The sequence below is a fragment of the Pinus tabuliformis genome, chromosome 5_2 (assembly GCF_031772625.1).
Source record: "Pinus tabuliformis cultivar Carrire ecotype Pingquan chromosome 5_2, CPIR1, whole genome shotgun sequence".
Taxonomy (NCBI): domain Eukaryota; kingdom Viridiplantae; phylum Streptophyta; class Pinopsida; order Pinales; family Pinaceae; genus Pinus; species Pinus tabuliformis.
In genome coordinates this window covers 254,057,320-254,078,430 of record NC_142306.1, presented here as the reverse complement: position 1 = coordinate 254,078,430, position 21,111 = coordinate 254,057,320, and the positions used below count along the sequence as shown (strand labels likewise).

At 33.4% G+C, this 21,111-nt stretch overlaps 1 protein-coding gene across 1 annotated transcript; it reads left to right on the top strand.

The window, feature by feature from the left end:
- The first annotated feature begins 18,940 nt into the window (after nucleotides 1-18,940).
- LOC149158492 (carbon catabolite repressor protein 4 homolog 1-like) lies at nucleotides 18,941-20,281 on the top strand. Its single transcript, XM_089434010.1, has one exon. The coding sequence runs from the start codon at nucleotides 18,941-18,943 to the stop codon at nucleotides 20,279-20,281; it is 1,341 nt and encodes a 446-aa protein (XP_089290136.1).
- The last annotated feature ends 830 nt before the right edge of the window (nucleotides 20,282-21,111 follow it).

Here is a 21,111-nt window from a genome sequence, read left to right as displayed (position 1 = left end):
GAAAGGCCATGGCTACAAATCAGTTGCAAAATTCACTGAATAACATTTCGGCCCAGTATTAGTTGGAAAAGGCCTCCTCATAGGCCAAAGACACCAGAATCAAGTCTTTGGAAGACTTGGTAATTAAATTGGGACATGATCCCAAAGACATCAAGGCTACTGAACAATTAATCAGAAAGAAGAATGATGACATTGTAGCCCTCAAGAAACAGTTAAGGATACCTCAACTATAGCACCCCCAGACACAGGAAGTCTTGGAAAGCCAAACTAAGCATGAAGAGTTGATGGAATTAGACCTTCAACTCAATGACCAGTTGAGGAAGACAAAAAAAGGAATTGGACTTCTTAATCCAATTAAAACAAACTTATCTTGGTACTACCTCGGTAAATTTCATTCTAGCAGTTACCACGGCTGTTCCTTCCACATTGGTACCTTCATTGGCTCCCACATCTCCAATGGCCATAGCACTACTGGTTTCTATAGCATCTATGTAAACAATAAGTACATCAAGTGAAGAAGTAGGAAAATTGGATAAATCTATGGAAGAAATGTCCATACAAACCTCAGAGATGGATAAGCTCAAAGGGAAAGTGACAAGCTTGGACACTGATTACAAGCTTGCCAAAATCATGCACAAAGAAGAAGTGAAAAAGGCTACCAAGATGAGTGAAATATTGAAAGCCCGAGAAAAGGACTTAACACTGAAAGAACCCCTTGGGCAGGCTAAGGAACAATTATGGTCCAATATCATTAACCCTGTCAATGATATTTGGCCATCTATTCAGGTGATTTTCAAGAAAATAGATTTGATAAAGCTGGCTACAGAGGCCATCCAGAAAGTAAAAGCAGAATTAGGAGAAATGCTAGAAGAGACTGCCAGAATTATCCAATTCCTTAACACCAATAATAAGTATGAGCTGCAGGAATTGGAAATAGAGGATAGAACAAAGACAATTTTGGAGGTCAGAAAGGTCCTCTCCAAGAGGAACTTGATGCAAAACTTGGAGGATAATTGTCAGAATATGCAGCTAGGAGTAGGCAGATTTATGGCTAAGTTCCAAATTTTGGGAGAAAATGGATTACCCAATCCCTTAGTGATAAATGATAAGTTGATGACACAAGAGGATCACAACAAGAAAATTAGAGAGGCAGCAAAGGATCAAGTAAATACATCATCAATAAAGGCATTGCCAACAGGCAAAGTACTCTACAAAAAAATTGAAAACTTATTTTACCTCCAACATGAGGTAAAACACTTGTTTATCAATAAGCCCACGTTTGCCAAATACATGTATGCAAATGAAACGTATAGAAACATGGTAAAATCCAATTACCTGATGCTGAAACATGGGATAAATTCACTGATTTACTATAGAAATATGCAGTAAAAAGGTTAATGTATAGTAAAAGTAAAACAACATGGTAAAAGGATATCGATAGATCAGCAGAGTCAAAGTGTATCAGATGAATGTGTAGGAGACGAAAGGCTAAAGTAAATGAAGCATCTAGTGTGAAAGATCATACAACAAAGTAGATTAAAGGGAAAAAGATCAAAGCTAGTAGAACCAAAATAAAAGGGACAACATGAAACAATTCAATAGTTGTGTCTATCTTCTTGCATGAAGATATTTCTTTTCTCCTAGATTAGTTCAAAATACAATTTCAAATATTTTGTAACTCCATTTGTATAAATACTTCAAAATTCGAAGTATGTAGGGTGGATTCTATTAGACATTTCTATATACTTTTTGATCAGAAGACCCAAAAGGTTATTGTATCATTTCCTGAGCCAAAAAGCTGGATTGATAAATAAAGATTAGACATTTCCAAGGATTCATGTGTTGAGTGAATTTTAGACAAGTATTTTCATGTTTTATCGTTATTTTTCTCAAGTTATTCATAATATTTAATGTTTTTCCAAATCTAAATGTTATAACTGAAATAATTTTTCAAAACCTCTTTAATTACACACTGTCTTAATAGTTATACATTTAAATGTTTTCTGCTGATATTTAAATTAAATAATTCGTAATTGTTCTTTGGTTTAGATAGATTTCATGAATATCTAAGTTAATGGATTCTTAATTTCCCTTTGATCTTGATTACCCCTTCCTTCCTCATTCATTATCTGGGTCTGAGAAACCTTAACTATTCTCTCACCATGAGCGAAACCCTTTCACCCCTCTATCTCAAATATCTAAAAAACACTCTGCTATCTTTCCCTTGGAACATTCCCTTTAGTGATTTAATCTAGTTTTTCTTCCTTATTATTTGACTCCATAACTCAATGGTCTAAAGACATCATTTTATCCATCTGTCTAAGCAGATCCCACCACCCAATCTCAAATACAAATAAAAAACCCCTTGAACAATCATAACTAGCCTAAAAACATCTTAACTAAAACAAAGTTAAATTTTAAAGAGAAAGCCCTCTCTGAGCATTAGGAAGGATAGATCTTGATCTCCAAGAGTGGTTTGTGGTTACCTCTGGTTTTTCTTCCTTTTTACTTCAAAAGAATTATCAGAGTGATAACAAGTAGATCAACAACCCAACTGTAGCATTACAAAATGTCTAGCAACCGAACTGTAGTGCACTTCGCAAATCATCATGGCACGTTCTCTTGAAGGAACACAGAGGTGTCCTACGTGGCATAACAGTGTGTCATAGAGGTGAAAATATGGAATGTTTTTTCATTCCAAGAGGATTTGGTATGTGTTTCTGAATTATGGATCACTCTTGTAAAGTTGTGGCCACCTTGAAGTCTCGTGTCCATAAGAGTTGAGCATAGTGGTTAGCACCATAAATAGTGGTCGGATGAGACAACCCAAAAAATTATTGGTTCTCCCATTCTTATACTTGATGTTTAAATGTAATTGCTGCAGATATGTGGACCACTTCTCATGGCGATCATTCTGCAACTGAGGTTCAGGACCCGAAAAACTACTAAAAATAGTAAATGTTGCTACAATTAAGGAAACTTATGAAAATGATTGGAGATCTATATTTAGTAGGTGGGTGGCCACCAATATACACTTGGAACAGTCCTCCCCCATTAGGAAGAAATGCTCCCCATTGCGTGTAGAGACTCAATGACATGAGGAAATTTCTATTGAACCTGGTACCGGTTGAATCACTTGCCCTGGTGAAGCCGTTGGCCTTGTTTGACAACCCTATATAGTTGGATAATTTTGGACTATGTTTGAAAGTGTCTCACTCTGATATGCCATCTGATTGGCACATGGTGATAATGAGAATTCAAATCAATCTTTTTGAATATTTGGCCCCCTTAAGTTGGTCTAGAAGGTCACCAATTTCGGGATTGGATATCTATTCTAGAGAGTGATCTTATTCAACGCGGGATATTCAATATAGAGTCTCCATGTGCCATTTTTCTTTTGTGCCAACATAATTGGGCTCGCACGGGGTGATGAGCTTGGCATGATGTGCCATCTCTAGAAAAAATCCTAAATCTACCTCTTAATTTCATCGTTCTCTAGAACAGAGTGTCAGTAGATCAGTATGTTGGGTAGAAGTGCACTCGGGGTTAGAGCGATGGAGTGCTTAACCTGACAATGTAGGGGTACCCTTTTGGGTGGGGTGAAGATGTCCCTCTACTCCTCCATGAACTTGTCCATCTATTGTTACCATGTAGAGGAGCCTTGTATAGAGGTTGTGGCCTTGTATAGATGTTGTGGCCACAACCTTCTTCTTACCCTAAGGGCGAATCTTAATGAAGAAAAATTTCCCAGTCTTGGAAATGATGTTACTACATTTCTTTATAGAGATCAAAGAGATGGAAGTAGGTGGTGCTACCTCTAGTATCCTATATAACTTATTTCCCAAAGAAATAATAAAAGTGTGAGTCCTAGACTCATACACAACATGATGCTACAACAAGTATGGTTGGACTAATAATACATCACAAACTTCAAGAGGAGCAACATCATGGACTACCTCATTTGTGAAGGGCTTGATGTTGTAGGAAAGGTGACACTATTGGTTGACGTGGAGATCTCGTCCTTGGTGAAGCCACCCAATAGTCTATGGTTGAGGGTACGGTGTGGTCATTTGGCCTAATTTCTTCATGGTCACTACTGAAATGAGGTTCTTTTGGCTATCATAATTGACAATGAATTACAACAGAGAAACCTTGACCCATATCTATGTGTGGAGGAGCCACTCCCCCTCCTCTAGATCTTTGGGCTCAATCTTCTAAATCTTCGTCGTGGAAATAATGGCACTAGGATCTACATCAATAATCTACTTCCCTTTATCAATCCCCTTATTTGGTTCAGACTCATAGTCGAAGCATCCATTTGATTCAAAATCCTTCATCTCAACGACTAGTGACAAATTGGATCGACACTCACTTGTGCTGCGAGTGGGGGATCTTATGTAACTCATGCCATTTCCCTGTGTCCTTTTTTTTTTGTGGTGTTATTCTTTACTTGCAGCTTCAAAAGGTTGTCCTTGATCACCCTGCGTTGGCTTTGTAATTTGTTTTGCATTTTAGGGGCACCTTTCCCTTAATTTGGATTTGCAGATCCAAAGTCTTACCTCTTCTATTCGAATTTATTCTTAATCTTGATTGTGTATCGATAGGCAACGTGAAGCAAGGAGATGTCTAGGAACTCTATCTCGTCCTAGATGTACTTGTGTAGATAACTATGGTACTTGAGAACCAAATTCCACTCAGATTGCTTGATACCCAACTTCGTGCGAACGATATGAAAAATATTTGTGAATTCCAACAAATTTTGGTCCCATCCCTTCTGCAACGTGGTCCACTTTATGTATTTATCTTCATAGCTCCCAACAGGGTAATATTGTTCCTTGATGGTATCGCATAAAGAATTCAAGGAAAGTGCGACTGAAAATAGTGAGGGTTCCCTCTAGTCCCTCTATTAACACTAGGTTTCCCACCAAGTCCTTGACATGGGGGGTGGCATTGAGGAGTGAAAAAGTAATATTTTCCTAATTGGAAAAGTCATGAACCAAAAAATATCCTTCCAATAGATTTAACCATCTAACTATGGTGACTGCATCTATCTGGCCTTCAAATATGGGAATGTCAAGATTGACTTGTACCTTCAAGGGAGCGGAGCCACCAGAGTCATTGCTAGATGAAGATGCATTGTCTATGGGTAACCACCAAAGGATCTCGACAAATTTATCCATTACCATGTTCCTCCATCGCTCAAGGGTTTCCTCGGGTAATATTTTGAAGGGATCCCCTGCTCCCTCGTCTTTTTTTTCTTCCGCCATGGGAGGGTTTTAGGGTTCATGAGGGTGGTCTTGTAAAATTTCAACCAGTTCGATCCCTAACTCCTTCTAGCCTGACCTTGTTGGGGACATGCAAAGAAAAACAAAGAAATAATAGACTACTCTGATTCCACTGATCTGGGCTTATGCAGGAGCACAACAATATATATATATATATATAAACATAAACACATAGATGGCGTAGAAATAGGTGTTCCTTTCATTAATATCAAAGAATTGAAATATGCTTACATGATGAATGGAAATAAAATAACTTGGGAAATGGTAGCTCTTATCTCTAAGAATAGATGTGGTGACTACATGTCTCTAAACTATGTTACAATGAGGATCAAGGGCCTTTTTATTATTGAGCAACAAAGGGAAATGATAAAAAACCAAGACCCTAATCCCAGGAGATGGAATGCCAAGAGTTTGTGGGCCACATTGGGTTTAGTTAAGCAACTAGATTCCCAGGGTCGTAATTTGGTCATATGATCTCCACTTGTTGCATACGATACCTCATTGGAAATATCCCTCCAAGTACTATAGGATTTGCAGAAATTGCTTGCCTATGGAAATGAGCCTACTCCGAATGTGAAATTGTTTTCGTTTACAGGGTCAAAACAACTCAAGAAGTTCAAAACCCGAAAAAGTACTAAAAATAGTAAATTCTACTATAATCAGGGAAACTGATGAAACTTATTGGAGGTATAGGTGGAGTAGCGAGGTGGCCACCAATATCCACCTAGATCAAAAGAGATATTGGGTAAGAATGATCCTTTATACCCGCTAATACATGGGTAGTGATAAGCTATAAGTGTTGGGGATTGAAGAGAAAGGGCCAACTATTAAATGAATTCACAACACACAAGAGCTTTTGTAATTTTTATATGAGTATTTCTTTGGCTTTCTCCTAGAATTTGTGTTTTAAATGTGATATATATTCATTAAGAGCAATTTAAATTAGAATACTTTCAATTTTATCATTTAAAATTTATTTGGTTCAATTTGGAATTATAATTATTTTTGAAATAATGTTTTAGCTAAATACAATATATACGATTGATTTATGTTAATTTGAATTTCAAACACTAAATTTCAACATAGCTTTAGTTTTATTAAAAAATTCATATTTAATTGGATCAAATATTAAAATTTTAAAATTTTAAAATAATATAAATGAGCTTGAGAAAGTATTAAAGTCCATCCTTACAAATCTCATCAAATTTTCAAAGAAGTGTTTATCTTTAAATTAATTCAATAAGAACCATTATTTTTACATGACGTACTTTGAAAGGAAAATTACAAACAAGGAGCATGAGTGAACTAATTATTATATTTTTTGAAGGATCTTTCGTCTTAAAATTTATTAGTTAAAAGTGAACTCATGATAATTTTTATTTGGAAGAAAAATTGAATTTCCAAAGAAACTTTAATCACTTGTTCATGGGTTGTTGTTGATATTAGGATCATAGTCCTTTCTAGGATACAAAGACCAAATGTGTTGATCTTAATTATTCAAATTTTCCATACTTGTGGTAGAGTATGGTAATTTGATATTTTCAACAGCCTTGAGCTCAAAAGATTCATATTTTGGCTTCAACTTGGTCTTATTATAATTTATCCAAAATCATTTGATGCAAGTCACTATCATCCAATACAGTCCATAGAATGGTAAAAAATATGATGATACAAATTTTTCCTAGAGTTCGAATTGGGGGGACAATGTAAATGGATCTTAATGAAACCCAAGACAGTTATATCAATTGCAGGAAATCTTGAATCAAAAAAAATATGGCATATAAAAATAGGGTTTAGATAAATTCCAACCATTCAAGTGGGCAAATACTTCAAACACAAATGTTGTTAGTGGAAATACATCTAGATGTTTAACCAAAAGACCAAGTTCTATAATTGCTAAGGATAGAGATCTCTACCACCTCTAGAGTGCATTCTCTGGAAACTACACTAAATAAGTAAAAAGAGAGAACCTAATATTGTGGATACTTATGTCATGTCAATGAAGCAATTCATGAGACCCCCCTCTTTATCTAAGATCCAAAATTATATTTACACCCTTTGGAAACATTTGGTGACAGTTTCACTTTCATCATTGAAGAGTAACAATTTAATGCTACTCTTTCCTAGGATGGAAAGATTATGCCTTACTATGTTTATGAAATAGGTTATGGTTTATGGGGTTGGTGATATTGATAAGCCATGGTATGGAGGTATTTTATACATTAATAAGCTTCAAGATATAGTGGTATGAACTTCCATGGTTAAGAGCATGTTTTTATTTATTTAAAGGTACATATATTTAATGTGTATATAAAAATTTTGTGATTATTAATAAATATTTGAAATAATACCAGCTTACATCCTTGTTAACACCAGATCTATCAAGCACCAAGAGGGATCAAATATCTTGAGGTGCAAACCTTTTTGAGTACAAAACTTGAGTAAAGGTTTGCACCTCAAGAGATTTGATCTCTCCCGACACTTGATAGATCTGGTGTTAAGATGGATCTAGGCTAGTTTCAGTTGTGTGTGGTCATACAAAATTTACTAAAAATCTAATTATTTTGATCATTTTAAATATGCTAAACATGTCTAGGATTAATTTGGTCAATTTAATTTAAAATTTGCTTAGTTACCTCAGTTTGTTGAGATGAGAGAGACTGTTAGTAACTTGAATGATGAAAAATGATAAAATACAAATTTTGAGTGCAAAGTGTCAATGTAACAATTTTGATAGATAGAAAATGTGAATACTAAGAATATAGTCTATTACAAACAATATTCATTGCAGTCAATCTAAAACTATTTTCTTATACTGTTTATATTATCACACCTATTAGTTTTTCCATTTTCTCGTATCGATCATATGAAAAGAGTAGCTGGAAGCATAGACCATTCAACTATTTAACTCGATCTAGTGTAGTAAAGAACATACTTTGTCTTTATTGCTCTCCGATATTAATAGTAGTTTTCTCCAAAGTCAATCGTTCTAACTTATGGAGTGTTAAACCCCAAATAATTTTCAATCGTAGTTATTTTCTATTACTGCATTTAAATGCAAAGTAATTAACAATGTTGAATGATGAAAAATGGAAATAATAAGAACGTAGTCAATTATAAATAGTTTATAGTTTCAAGAAGCAAACATTTGGAGTAAGAAAACCTTTTATATAGGATGAAAATCCAAGTATTTTACATAATGTTGAATAATTTTTATGTGCTTATATTGAGAGTGTGTGTGTGTGTGTTGGGGTGAGAAGGAGGGACATGGGGAGATAGAAAAATATATGGGGGGAGAGGGAAGAAGAGAGAGCAAAGACAGGGAGGAAGGAAGAGATATATATACCGAGAGAGAGAAGGAGAGTAGAGACAGATTGAGGGGAAAGGGAGGGAGGGAGAGATAGATATACAGATATATATATAGAGAGAGAGAGTGTATGATTAGGGGCTGAGATACAGAGATAGAGAAGGAGAGACAAAGGGAGATAGAGATATAGATGGAGGAGGTTGAGATGTGCTTACATTGAAATCAATGCACATTATTAATCTAATTACTTTTAAATTAATGTACATCATACTTCTTGTTGCAACACATTAGAAATCAACCTCTATACTAAAATCAATGCATGTAGTGCAAACAATCAAATAGTATTAGAAATCAACATCTATACTAAAATCAATGCACCTATTGAAAGAAATAAAATACGATTAGAAATCAATATCTACATTGAAACCAATGCATCTAATGCAAGCAATCAAATATGAGTATAAATCAACATCTACATTCAAATCAATGCATCTAGTGTAAGGTATTAAATATGATTAGAAGTCAACATCTACGTTGAAATCAACGCATCTAGTGCAAGCAATTAAATAGGATTATAAATTAATATCTACACTGAAACCAATGCATCATGTGGAAGCAATCAAATAGGAGTAAAAATTAATATTTGCACTAAAACCAATGCATCTAATGCAAACAATCAAATATGAGTAGAAATCAACATGTACACTGAAATCAATGCATCTAGTGTGAGGTATTAAATATGATTAGAAATCAACATCTACACTGAAATCAATGCATCCAGTGTAAGGTATTAAATATAATTATATATCAAAACCTACACTAAAATCAATGCATATCGTGCATGTGATCAAATATGATTAGAAATCAACAACTAAAATGAAATCAATACATCTATTTTAGTGAAAATATAAAAAATTCATGACTTTCTAGATCTAACTTCTATGTCTATATTTGTCTTTGTGAGACTCTTTCTTCTTCTCTCTTTCTCCACCTTCCATTTTGTGTCTATCTCCCTCCTCCTCTCGTTCTCCCTCTTCCCCTCCCTCTCTCCCCTTTCTCACTCTACCTGCCTCTCCCTAACTTTCTCTATCTTTCTCTTCTTTCCTTTCTGCCCTTGCCATCTATGTTTATAACTCCCTCATCTCTCCTTATTTGTCTCTTTCTCTTAACCCCCTAAACACATGCCATTCTCTCTCTCTCCCCTCCATATATATATCTCTCTGTCTATTCCCCTTCTTTCCCTACCTTTATCCTCTCCTTTTCTCTCTCTTCCCCTCTCTCATCTCTCCCTCATTCTATCTTCAACTCTCCCTTGTCGCTCTCTCTCTTTCCCCCTCCAAATCCATCTCTCTCCCTCCCTCTCTCTCCCTCCTCTCTCTTCCTTTCTCTCTATCACCCTGTCTCTCAACTCTATGTCTCTCTCCCACACTCTATTCCACCTTTCATCTCATTCTCTTTCTTAAATATCATCCCATTGTATTATATTTAAGAAAGTACTTAAATTAATAAAAATACATAATTGGTTGTAAAATATTAATCCTATATTTTGGATCAATCATGTTAAAGAAAATACAATAATAAAAAGATTGAAAGAATCAACCACTATCTTTCCTCTATCATTGTCAATCACTTTGCTTTCTCACTTCACTTGGATCCTTGGTTAAGATGCATCTATCCTAGTACTTTATAATATTATCTATATTATATAAATTTCACATATGTATATATAAAGGTATTCTCATTTTTAAATTTATTAAAACCTTCATTTAATCTCTATGAAAATATTGTTAGTAGTCATGAGGATGAAGAGTTTAGATATATCTCACAAGTAATTATAACCCTTTTGCTCTTAGATTTAATTAAATTAGATAAAAATATTTTTAAAATGTTTTCGTTTTGAAATAAGTTATTGTTTTTGGACATGTGGTATTAATAAGCCTTGGTATTGTAACAATTAAAAGTCTAGATCCATAACATAATAATCAAATGTCTAGGTGGCCCATGGTATTGATAAACCATGGTAGTATCCCATGGTATTATAATTTTCTTCCCTCCTCCCCTTCCCTATCTTTCTCTTGTGGGTATTGGCCCATGGTATTGTAAAAAGCCTAATATCCATGGTAAATATTCATGATTAAAGATCTTGTCATATCATAAATATTAAGCTTTTCTCTACTTATTAATTAAATTTATAGATGGAACACATCTATATTAAGTGTTACAAATATATTGATTACATAAAATATAATGTTATAATATTATATGTTACCCAATATTTATAACCACCCCCACCTAATAAATAGTGGCCAGTGGTGGGGAGAAATAGTAATTAAAATGTAATTTTATTAAATTTACCTAATATTTTAGGCACCCCACACTAAATATTACATTCTACTCAATATTTCGCCTCACTCCTACTAATTTTATTGAGCACCTTCAACGAAATATAAATTTACCTGATTATTATTATTACAGAAATCAAACAACCAAAACCCAAATGCCACGAAATATAAATTTACTGGATTATTATTATTACAAAAATCACACAACTAAAAACCTACACGATATGACCAATTGAATGCTCTGCTTCCTTTACCTAATTTTCTTTGTTATTGAATGAATAAGCTAATCGATCTCTTTTTAAATTATATATATATATATATATATATATATATATATTCCAAAATTGAGTTTGCTAATATTAGCAACACATTTTTTTGTTTTAATTAATTTTTTATTCTATTTTAAAGTAACGTTCAACATTACAATATATATTAGCCCACACATATATAGTAATGTTGCACATATCTTCAGCATATACAATATATATTAAGCCAGACATATGTATGCGAAAGACAGGAAATTTACCTCGTTATTATTACTATAGGATATGCCCAATTATGGGCAGCCCACTAAATTTACTTGGTTATTATTACATGATATGCCTAATTATGCGGACGCCATGAAATTTACCTGTTAACTGAATCCTCCTCTTCCTTTACCTAATTTTCTTTGTAATTCAATGAATAAGATGATCGATCTCTTTTTAAATTGTATATATATCGTTTTCAAAATTTAGTTTGTTAATTTTAGTAGACAAATTTTTTATTTTAAAGTAATGTTACACATATCTTCAGCATATACAATAATATTAGCCACACATAATTAATACTTTTGTTTTAATGTAAGGTTACGTTTAGTTAGGTGACAACATCTCCCTCATATTTTTTTAATATTTTTGAATGTAATGTTACATAGCGTGACAAGCTATAAGTGTTGGGCATTGAAGAGAAAGGGCCGACTATTAAATGAATTCACAACACACAAGAGATTTTGTAAATTTTATATGAATATTTCTTTGGAATGTGATATATATTCATTAAGAAAAATTTAAATTAGAATACTTTCAATTTTATCATTTCAAATTTATTTGGTTCAATTTGGAATTATAATTGTTTTTGAAATAATGTTTTTGCTAAATACAATATATACGATTGATTTATGTTAATTTGAATTTCAAACACTAACTTTCAATATAACTTTAGTTTTATTATAAAATTCAGATTTAATTGGATCAAATATAAAAATTTTGAAATAATATAAAAGAGCTTCAGAAAGTATTAAAGTCCATCCTTACAAATCTCATCAAAATTTTCAAAGAAGTGTTTATCTTTAAATTCATTCAATAAGAACCATTATTTTTACATGAAGTACTTTGAGAGGAAAATTACAAACAAGGAGCATGAGTGAACTAATTATTATATTTTTCGAAGGATCTTTCGTGTTAAAACTTTATTAGTTAAAAGTGAACTCATGATGATTTTTATTTGGACAAAAAATTGAATTTCCAAAGAAACTTTAATCACTTGTTCATGGGTTGTTGTTGATATTAGGATCATAGTCCTTTCTAGGATACAAAGACCAAATGTGTTGATCTTAATTATTCAAATTTTCCATACTTGTGGTAGAGTATGGTAATTTGATATTTTCAAGAGCCTTGAGCTCAAAAGATTCATATTTTGGCTTCAACTTGATCTTCTTATAATTTATCCAAAATCATTTGATGTAAGTCACTATCATCCACTAGGGTCCATAGAATGATAAAAAATATTATGATACAAATGTTTCCTAGAGTTCCAATTAGGGGAACAATGTAAATGGATCTTAATGAAACCCAAGAGAGTTATATCAATTGCAAGAAATCTTGAATCCAAGAAAAGATGGCATATAAAAATAGGGTTTAGGTAAATTCCAACCATTCAAGTAGACAAATACTTCGAACACAAATGTTGTAGTGGAAATACATATGGATGTTTAACCAAAAGACCAAGTTCTATAATTGCTAAGGATAGAGATCTCTACCACCTCTAGAGTGCATTCTGTGGCAACTACACTAAATAAGTAAAAAGAGAGAATCTAATAATGTGGATACTTATGTCATGTCAATGATGCAATTCATGAGACCCCCTCTTCAACCAATATCCAAAATTATATTTACACCCTTTGGAAACATTTGGTGACAGTTTCACTTTCATAATTGAAGAGTAACAATTTAATGCTACTCTTTCCTAGGATGGAAAGATAATGCCTTACTATGTTTATGAAATAGGTTATGGTTTATGGGGTTGGTGATATGATAAGCCATGGTATGGAGGTCTTTTATACATTAGTAAGCTTCAAGATATAGTGGGATGAACTTCCATGGTTATGAACATGTTTTTATTTATTTAAAGATACATATATTTAATGTGTATATAAAATTTTGTGATTATTAATAAATATTTGAAATAATACCAACCTACATCTATCTTAACACCGGATCAATCAAGCGCCGAGAGGGATCAAATCTCTCAAGGTGCAAGCCTATTTTTTGAGTACAAAACTTGAGTAAAGGTTTGCACCTCACCTCGAGAGATTTGATCTCTCCGGGCACTTGATAGATATGGTGTTAAGATGGATCTAGGCTAGTTTCACTCAGTCATACAAAATTTGATAAGCTTCTAATTATTTTGATCATTTTAAATACGCTAAATATGTTTAAGATTACTTTGGTCAATTTAATTTAAAATTTTCTTAGTTACCTCAATTTCTTGAGATGAGAGAGACTGTTAGTAACTTGAATGATGAAAAATGATGACATACAAATTTTGAGTGCAAAGTGTCAATGTAACAATTTTGATAGATAGAAAATGTGAATACTAAGAATATAGTCTATTACAAAAAATCTTCATTGCAATCAATCTGAAACTATTTTCTTATACTGTTTATATTATCACAGCTATTAGCTTTTCCATTTTCTAGTATCGATCATATGAAAAGAGTAGTTGGAAGCATAGACCATTCAAATATTTAACTCGATCTAGTGTATTAAAGAACATACTTTGTCTTTGTTTCTCTCTGATATTAATAATAGTTTTCTACAAAGTCAATCATTCTAACTTATGGAGTGTTAAACCCCAAATAATTTTCAATGGTAATTATTTTCTATTACTGCATTTGAATGCAAAGTAATTAACAATGTACAATAATGGAAAATGGAAATAATAAGAATGTAGTCAGTTATAAATAGTTTATATTTTCAAGAAGCAAACATTTGGGGTAAGAAAACCTTTTATATAGGATGAAAATTCAAGTATTGTATGTAATGTTGAATAATTTGTTATGTTCTTACATTGAGAGAGAGTGTGTGTGTTTTGGGGTGAGAAGGAGGGACAAGGGTAGATAGAGATATAGATGGGGGGAGAGGGAAGAAGAGAGAGCAAAGAGAGGGAGGGAGGAAGAGATATATATACCGAGAGATAGAAGGGGAATAGAGACAGATTGAGGGTAAAAGGCAGGGAGGGAGAGATAGATATACATATATATATATATAGAGAGAGAGAGAGAGTGTATGTTTAGGGGTTGAGATAGAGAGATAGAGAGGGAGAAACAAAGGGAGATAGAGATATAGATGGAGGAGGTTGAGATGTGCTTCCATTGAAATCAATGCACATTATTAATCTAACTACTTTTAAATTATTGTACATCATACATCTTGTTGCAACAAATCATAAATCAACCTCTATACTAAAATCAACGCCTGTAGTGCAAACAATCAAATAGTATTAGAAATCAACATCTATACTAAAATCAATGCATCTAGTGAAAGAAATAAAATACGATTAGAAATCAATATCTACATTGAAACCAATGCATCTAATGCAAGCAATCAAATATGAGTATAAATCAACATCTACATTCAAATCAATGCATCTAGTGTAAGGTACTAAATATGATTATAAATCAACATCTACGCTAAAATCAACGCACCTAGTGCAAGCAATTAAATAGGATAATAAATTAATATCTACATGGAAACCAATGCATCATGTGCAAGCAATCAAATAGGAGTAAAAAATAATATTTGCACTAAAACCAATGCATCTAATGCAAGCAATCAAATATGACTAGAAATCAACATGTACACTAAGATCAATGCATCTAGTGTAAGGTATTAAATATGACTACAAATCGACATCTACACTAAAATCAATGCATCTAGTGTAAGGTATTAAATATAATTATAAACCAAAACCTACACTAAAATCAATGGATATCGTGCATGTGCTCAAATATGATTAGAAATCAACAACTAAATTGAAATCAATACATCTATTTTAGTGAAAATATAAAACATTCATGACTTTCTAGATCTAACTTCTATGTCTATATTTGTCTCTGTGAGACTCCTTCTTCTTCTCTCTCTCTCCACCTTCCATTTTGTGTCTATCTCCCTCCTCCTCTCCTTCTCTCTCTTCCCCTCCCTCTCTCCCCTGTCTCACTCTACCTGCCTCTCCCTAACTTTCTCTATCTTCCTCTTCTTTCCTCTCTCCCCCTACCATCTATGTTTATAACTCCTTCCATCTCTCCTTATTTGTCTCTTTCTCTTAACCTCCTAAACAAATGCCATTCTCTCTCTCTCTCTCTCTCTCTCTCTCTCTCTCTCTCTCTCTCTCTCTCTCCTCCATATATGTATCTCCCTGTCTCTTCCCCTTCTTTCCCTATCTTTATCCTCTCCTTTTCTCTCTCTCCCCTTGTCTCATCTCTCCCTCATTCCATCTTCAACTCTCCCTTGTCGCTCCCTCTGTTTCCCCCTCCAAATCCATTTCTCTCCCTCCCTCTCTCCCCCTCCTCTCTCTCTTCCTTTCTCTCTGTCACCTTGTCTCTCAACTCTATGTCTCTCTCCCGCACTCTATTCCCCCTTACATCTCATTCTCTTTCTTAAATATCATATCATTGTATTATATTTAAGAAAGTATTTAAATTAATAAAAAAACATAATTGGTTGTAAAATATTAAACCTATATTTTGGATCAATCTTGTTAAAGAAAATACAATAATAAAAAGATTGAAAGAACCACCCACTATCTATCCTCTGTCATTGTTAATCACTTTGCTTTCTCACTTCACTTGGATCCTTGGTTAAGATGCATCTATCCTAGTACTTTATAATATTATTTATATTATATAAATTTCACAGATGTATATATAAAAGTATTCTCATTTTTTAATTTATTAAAACCTTCATTTAATCTCTATGAAAAGATTGTTAGTAGTCATGAGGATGAAGAGTTTAGATATATCTCAGAATTAATTATAACCCTTTTGCTCTTAAATTTAATTTAATTAAATTAAAATATTTGTAAAATATTTTTGTTTTGAATAAATTATTGTTTTTGGGCATGTGGCATTGATAAGCCATGGTATTGGCCCATGGTATTGTAACAATTAAAATTCTAGATCCATAACATAATAATCAAAAGTCTAGATGGCCCATGGTATTGATAAACCATGGTAGTATCCCATGGTATTATAATTTTCTTCCCTCCTCCCCTTCTCTATCATTCTCTTGTGGGTATTGGTCCATGGTATTGTAAAAAACCTAATATCCATGGTAAATATTCATGATTAGAAATCTTGTCATATCATAAAAATTTATAGATGGATCACATCTATATTAAGTGTTACAAATATATTGATTACACAAAATATAATGTTATAATATTATATGTTACCCAATATTTATAGCCACCCCCACCTAATAAATAGTGGCCAGTGGTGCGGAGAAATAGTAATTAAAATGTAATTTTATTAAATTTACCTAATATTTCAAGTACCCCACACTAAACATTACATTCTAGTCAATATTTCACCTCACTCCTACTAATTTTATTGATCACCTTCGACGAAATATAGATTTACCTAATTATTATTATTAGAGAAATCACACAACCAAAACGTGAATGCCACAAAATATAAATTTACTAGGTTATTATTATTACAAAAATCACACGACTGAAAACCTACATGATATGCACAATTGAATGCTCTGCTTCCTTTACCTAATTTTCTTTGTTATTCAATGAATAAGCTAATTGATCTCTTTTTGAATTGTATATATGTAGTTTTCAATTTTTAAATGGTATATATATCGTTTTCAAAATTGAGTTTGCTAATATTAGCCGACACATTTTTTTGTTTTAATTAGTTTTTTATTTTATTCTAAAGTAACATTCAACATATACAATATATATTAGCCCACACATATATAGTAATGTTGCACATATCTTCAACGTATACAATATATATTAAGCCAAACATATGTATGTGAAAGACACGAAACATATGTATGCGAAAGGCACGAAATTTACCTCGTCATTATTACAGGATATGCCCAGTTATGCGAACGCCATATATATGCAATTTACCTCTTACAGGATATGCCCAGTTATGGGAATGCCATATAATACCATATATATGTGAACGCCATGCAATTTACCTCTTACAGAATATGCCCAATTATGGGCAGGCCACGAAATTTACCTCCTCATTATTACAGGATATGCCCAATTATGCTAACGCCATATATATGCAAACGCGAAAAATTTACCTTTTACAGGATATGCCCAATTATCGGGCAGGCCACAAAATTTACCTCGTCATTATTACATGATATGCCCAATTATCGTGCAGGCCACGAAATTTACCTCTCATTATTACACGATATGCCCAATTATGGCCATGAAATTTACCTCTTCATTATTACAGGATATGCCCAATTTTGGGCAGGCCATATATATGCAAACCATGAAATTTGGATATGCCCAATTATGGGAACAAAATTTACTTGGTTATTATTACATGATATGCCGAGTTATGCATGAAATTTACTTCGTTATTATTACAGGATATGCCCAATTATGCCAACGCCAAGAAATTTACTTGGTTATTATTACATGATATGCCCAATTATGGGGACGCCATGAAATTTACTTGTTATGATTACAAGATATGCCCAACTGAATCCTCCTCTTCTTTCACCTAATTTTTTTTGTTATTCAATGAATAATATCTTCAGCATATACAATAATGTTAGCCACACATAATTCATATTTTTGTTTTAATGTAACATTAAGTTAAGTTACGTGACAACATCTCTCTCATATATTTTTAATATTTTTTTGTAATGTAACAGTACATGACATCATCTCCCTCATAGTTTTTTAATATTTTTGAATGTAACGTTACATAACATGATAACATCTCCCTCATATACTAGATTGTAGAGTGTCTCTAGACATAATTATAATTTAACTATAATTATTTTTTAATAAATTAAAATCCATCATGATAAATCCTCTTGATGTTTATTAATATCTATTCCCATTCACTAACCAATTCACTAACCATTTAATATGTATAATTACACTAGTATTAAGGATTACATTTTTGCCTTTTTATAAACTAAATAAATCATTAATAACTTACACATAAAACTTATTTTAATCATGTGATTTATTACGGTGCAATCTCTCTTATAAATTGTGTACATCATGGAACGATGACCACCCATCCTTTGGAGGTACGAAAGATCAGGCCGACATGGTAAAATATTAAGAAAATTGGGTGTATTTTACGGGCAAATCACCCACGACGGTCAATTTGCCGTCAAATTCCATGCGTAGGCCTAGGTCCATCAAATGCAACAATTGTGTTATATAAATAAAAGTTAATGAAATTCGGTATATAAGAAATTTTTCTACCTATATCGCGAATAAAAAGACAGATCCGTCGTTATAGAGCGTGGAGCTATATTTCTGTTTATATCGCGAATAAAAGGACAGATTTATCTTTTCGGTCAAACTTCTCCAAATTTGTGAGGGTAAGAAAGCTGGTATAAAAAAGCTAAACCTAACAACGCCTAGGCTGGTACAGTAAGGAGTTTCGGAAAAAAAAGGTGGTACAGGAAGGAGAGAAAGAAAGGAGAACAACTTCGAGTATTGACGACAAATTACATTGAAGGGTGAAAATGGAGGAATTGAAAATGGTTGGTATTGAACCTGTTGTTGATGTAACACTAAGTGCAAAGGATTTGTTAAGTCGTGATTCCAACTATTTCAGGAGCAAGAGATGGTATTCTATCAGTTCTACCACTATTGTTGATGAGCGCTTTTTTCCCAACAACACTTGTATGTCACTGTCTGCCTCTGACTTTTACAGACCCACCACCGATGATGTGGGCAAGGTATTAGTTCTAGAAGTTGAAGGAAAGGGGTTTTTCGTTACTGAGCCAGTTATTCCATTTCCCCACCCCGTTCCTAGGCGAATGATTCAACTTTACAACGACAGGTATGATAGAAGTTTGAGGGGTCCATCATTCAGAGTTGTGACATACAACATTCTGGCGGACGTGTATGCTACTTCAGAGCAGTTCCCCAACTGTCCTCCATTCGCGCTCAGATGGGAAAATCGCAGACAAAACTTGTTGAAGGAAATATTAGAGTGCGACCCTGACATCATTTGCCTCCAGGAGGTACAACAGAACCATTTTTCTGATTTTTTCCATCCAGAATTGGCCAAATTAGGATATGAAGGGATGTTTAAGCGAAAGCAGAGAGAAGGCAACATTCCAACTGTTGATGGTTGTGCAACGTTTTATAAACTGAATCAATTTGACTTGATAACTTTGTGTTCGATTAATTTGAGATATAAAGACAACATTGCCCTGCATGTGATCCTTTCATTCAAAAATACCAATCAACCTTTATGCATAACCAATACCCACATCCATGCAAATACTAAAAATAGCGATATAAAACTATTGCAGGTTCATTACTTGGTCAAACACTTGGAGGCATATGTCCGGGATCACCGTGACCTCACGCTTCTACTATGTGGTGACTTCAATTCTTTGCCCGGAAGTGCCGTCCACTCACTTCTTACGACAGGCAGTGTCCATCCATCACACAAGGAAATTTCGAATTTTGATCCATCTCATATACTGCAGTTTCGTCATAGAATACCTTTAGCAAGTGCTTATTTTAAGTATTCCCGATGCAATCTTCCCCTACAAGACGCGTTGAAGAAAATAGGTGGTACAGAGGAGCCGCGTTTCACTAACTTCGTCCACAATCGCCGCGGAAAATTTCAGGGAACGTTGGATTACATTCTCTACAGTCCCAGGAAGTTGAAGGTGGTGTCGTTACTGGAGCTAATTGACGAGGACGAGGTGAAGGACCGCGCACTTCCTTCAGTTAAGCGTTCTTCCGATCACATCCCAATTGCAGCAGAGTTTAAATTCATCTCCAATTCAAAAGCCGCCGCAAAAGCAAATAAGCGTCCGACCAGATATGGTCGAAACTACACATAGAAAAGTGAAGAACCTAATTTCTCTTTGAATGACGCTAGTGCGCTGAAAAATTCTGTCGTGATTTCTCCTTTTTCATCTTTCATATACGATCATGGAAAAAGATGATATAAAATTAATCATTGCTGGTGACTTTTAATTTAATTTGGTTATTTAAAAAACAGTAATATACAACATAGTTATTTTCAAGTCGGAATTGCAAATTTATTTTCCTAAGTTTACTTTTAAATATTTAAATTATTAATCTTTTATAATCCAATATCATGGGTGACCCATGTAACGTACCAATGTACCTTATTATTTGCAGGCTAAAAAAAATTCAAATGCACTTTCGTAGAAATTTTTTCTCACCAGCAAACCTATCTTTTTTAATATTATTTAAATGCTACCCTATAGTTCAATTAAATTTGGGATATCAAATTCCAGTCACATAAATGCACTTTTCTAGAAAACCTATATTTTTTAATATTATTTAAATGCTACCATAGTTCTATTAAACTTTGGATATCTAATTCTTGTGATAGAAATGCACTTTAGTAGAGCTTTTCTTAGCAGCTGGAAACATATCTTTTTTTATGAAGACCCTCACTATTGTTAACACAATTCATGTAGGGGGGCGCACAATTCATGTAGGGGCCGCTTACGAATATGTATGTTCGCCCTAAGTTTTCCATGGGAAGACTCAAGATTCTCAACCTTTTTTAAAGTGGTTTATCATAACATTAACTATGCATAGCTCTTGTGTTAACATTAACCATATATGTCTCTTGCGTTAGCAATATGTGTAGGATTTATAGGAGATAGGTTTTATACTTATAATTATTAAATTATTT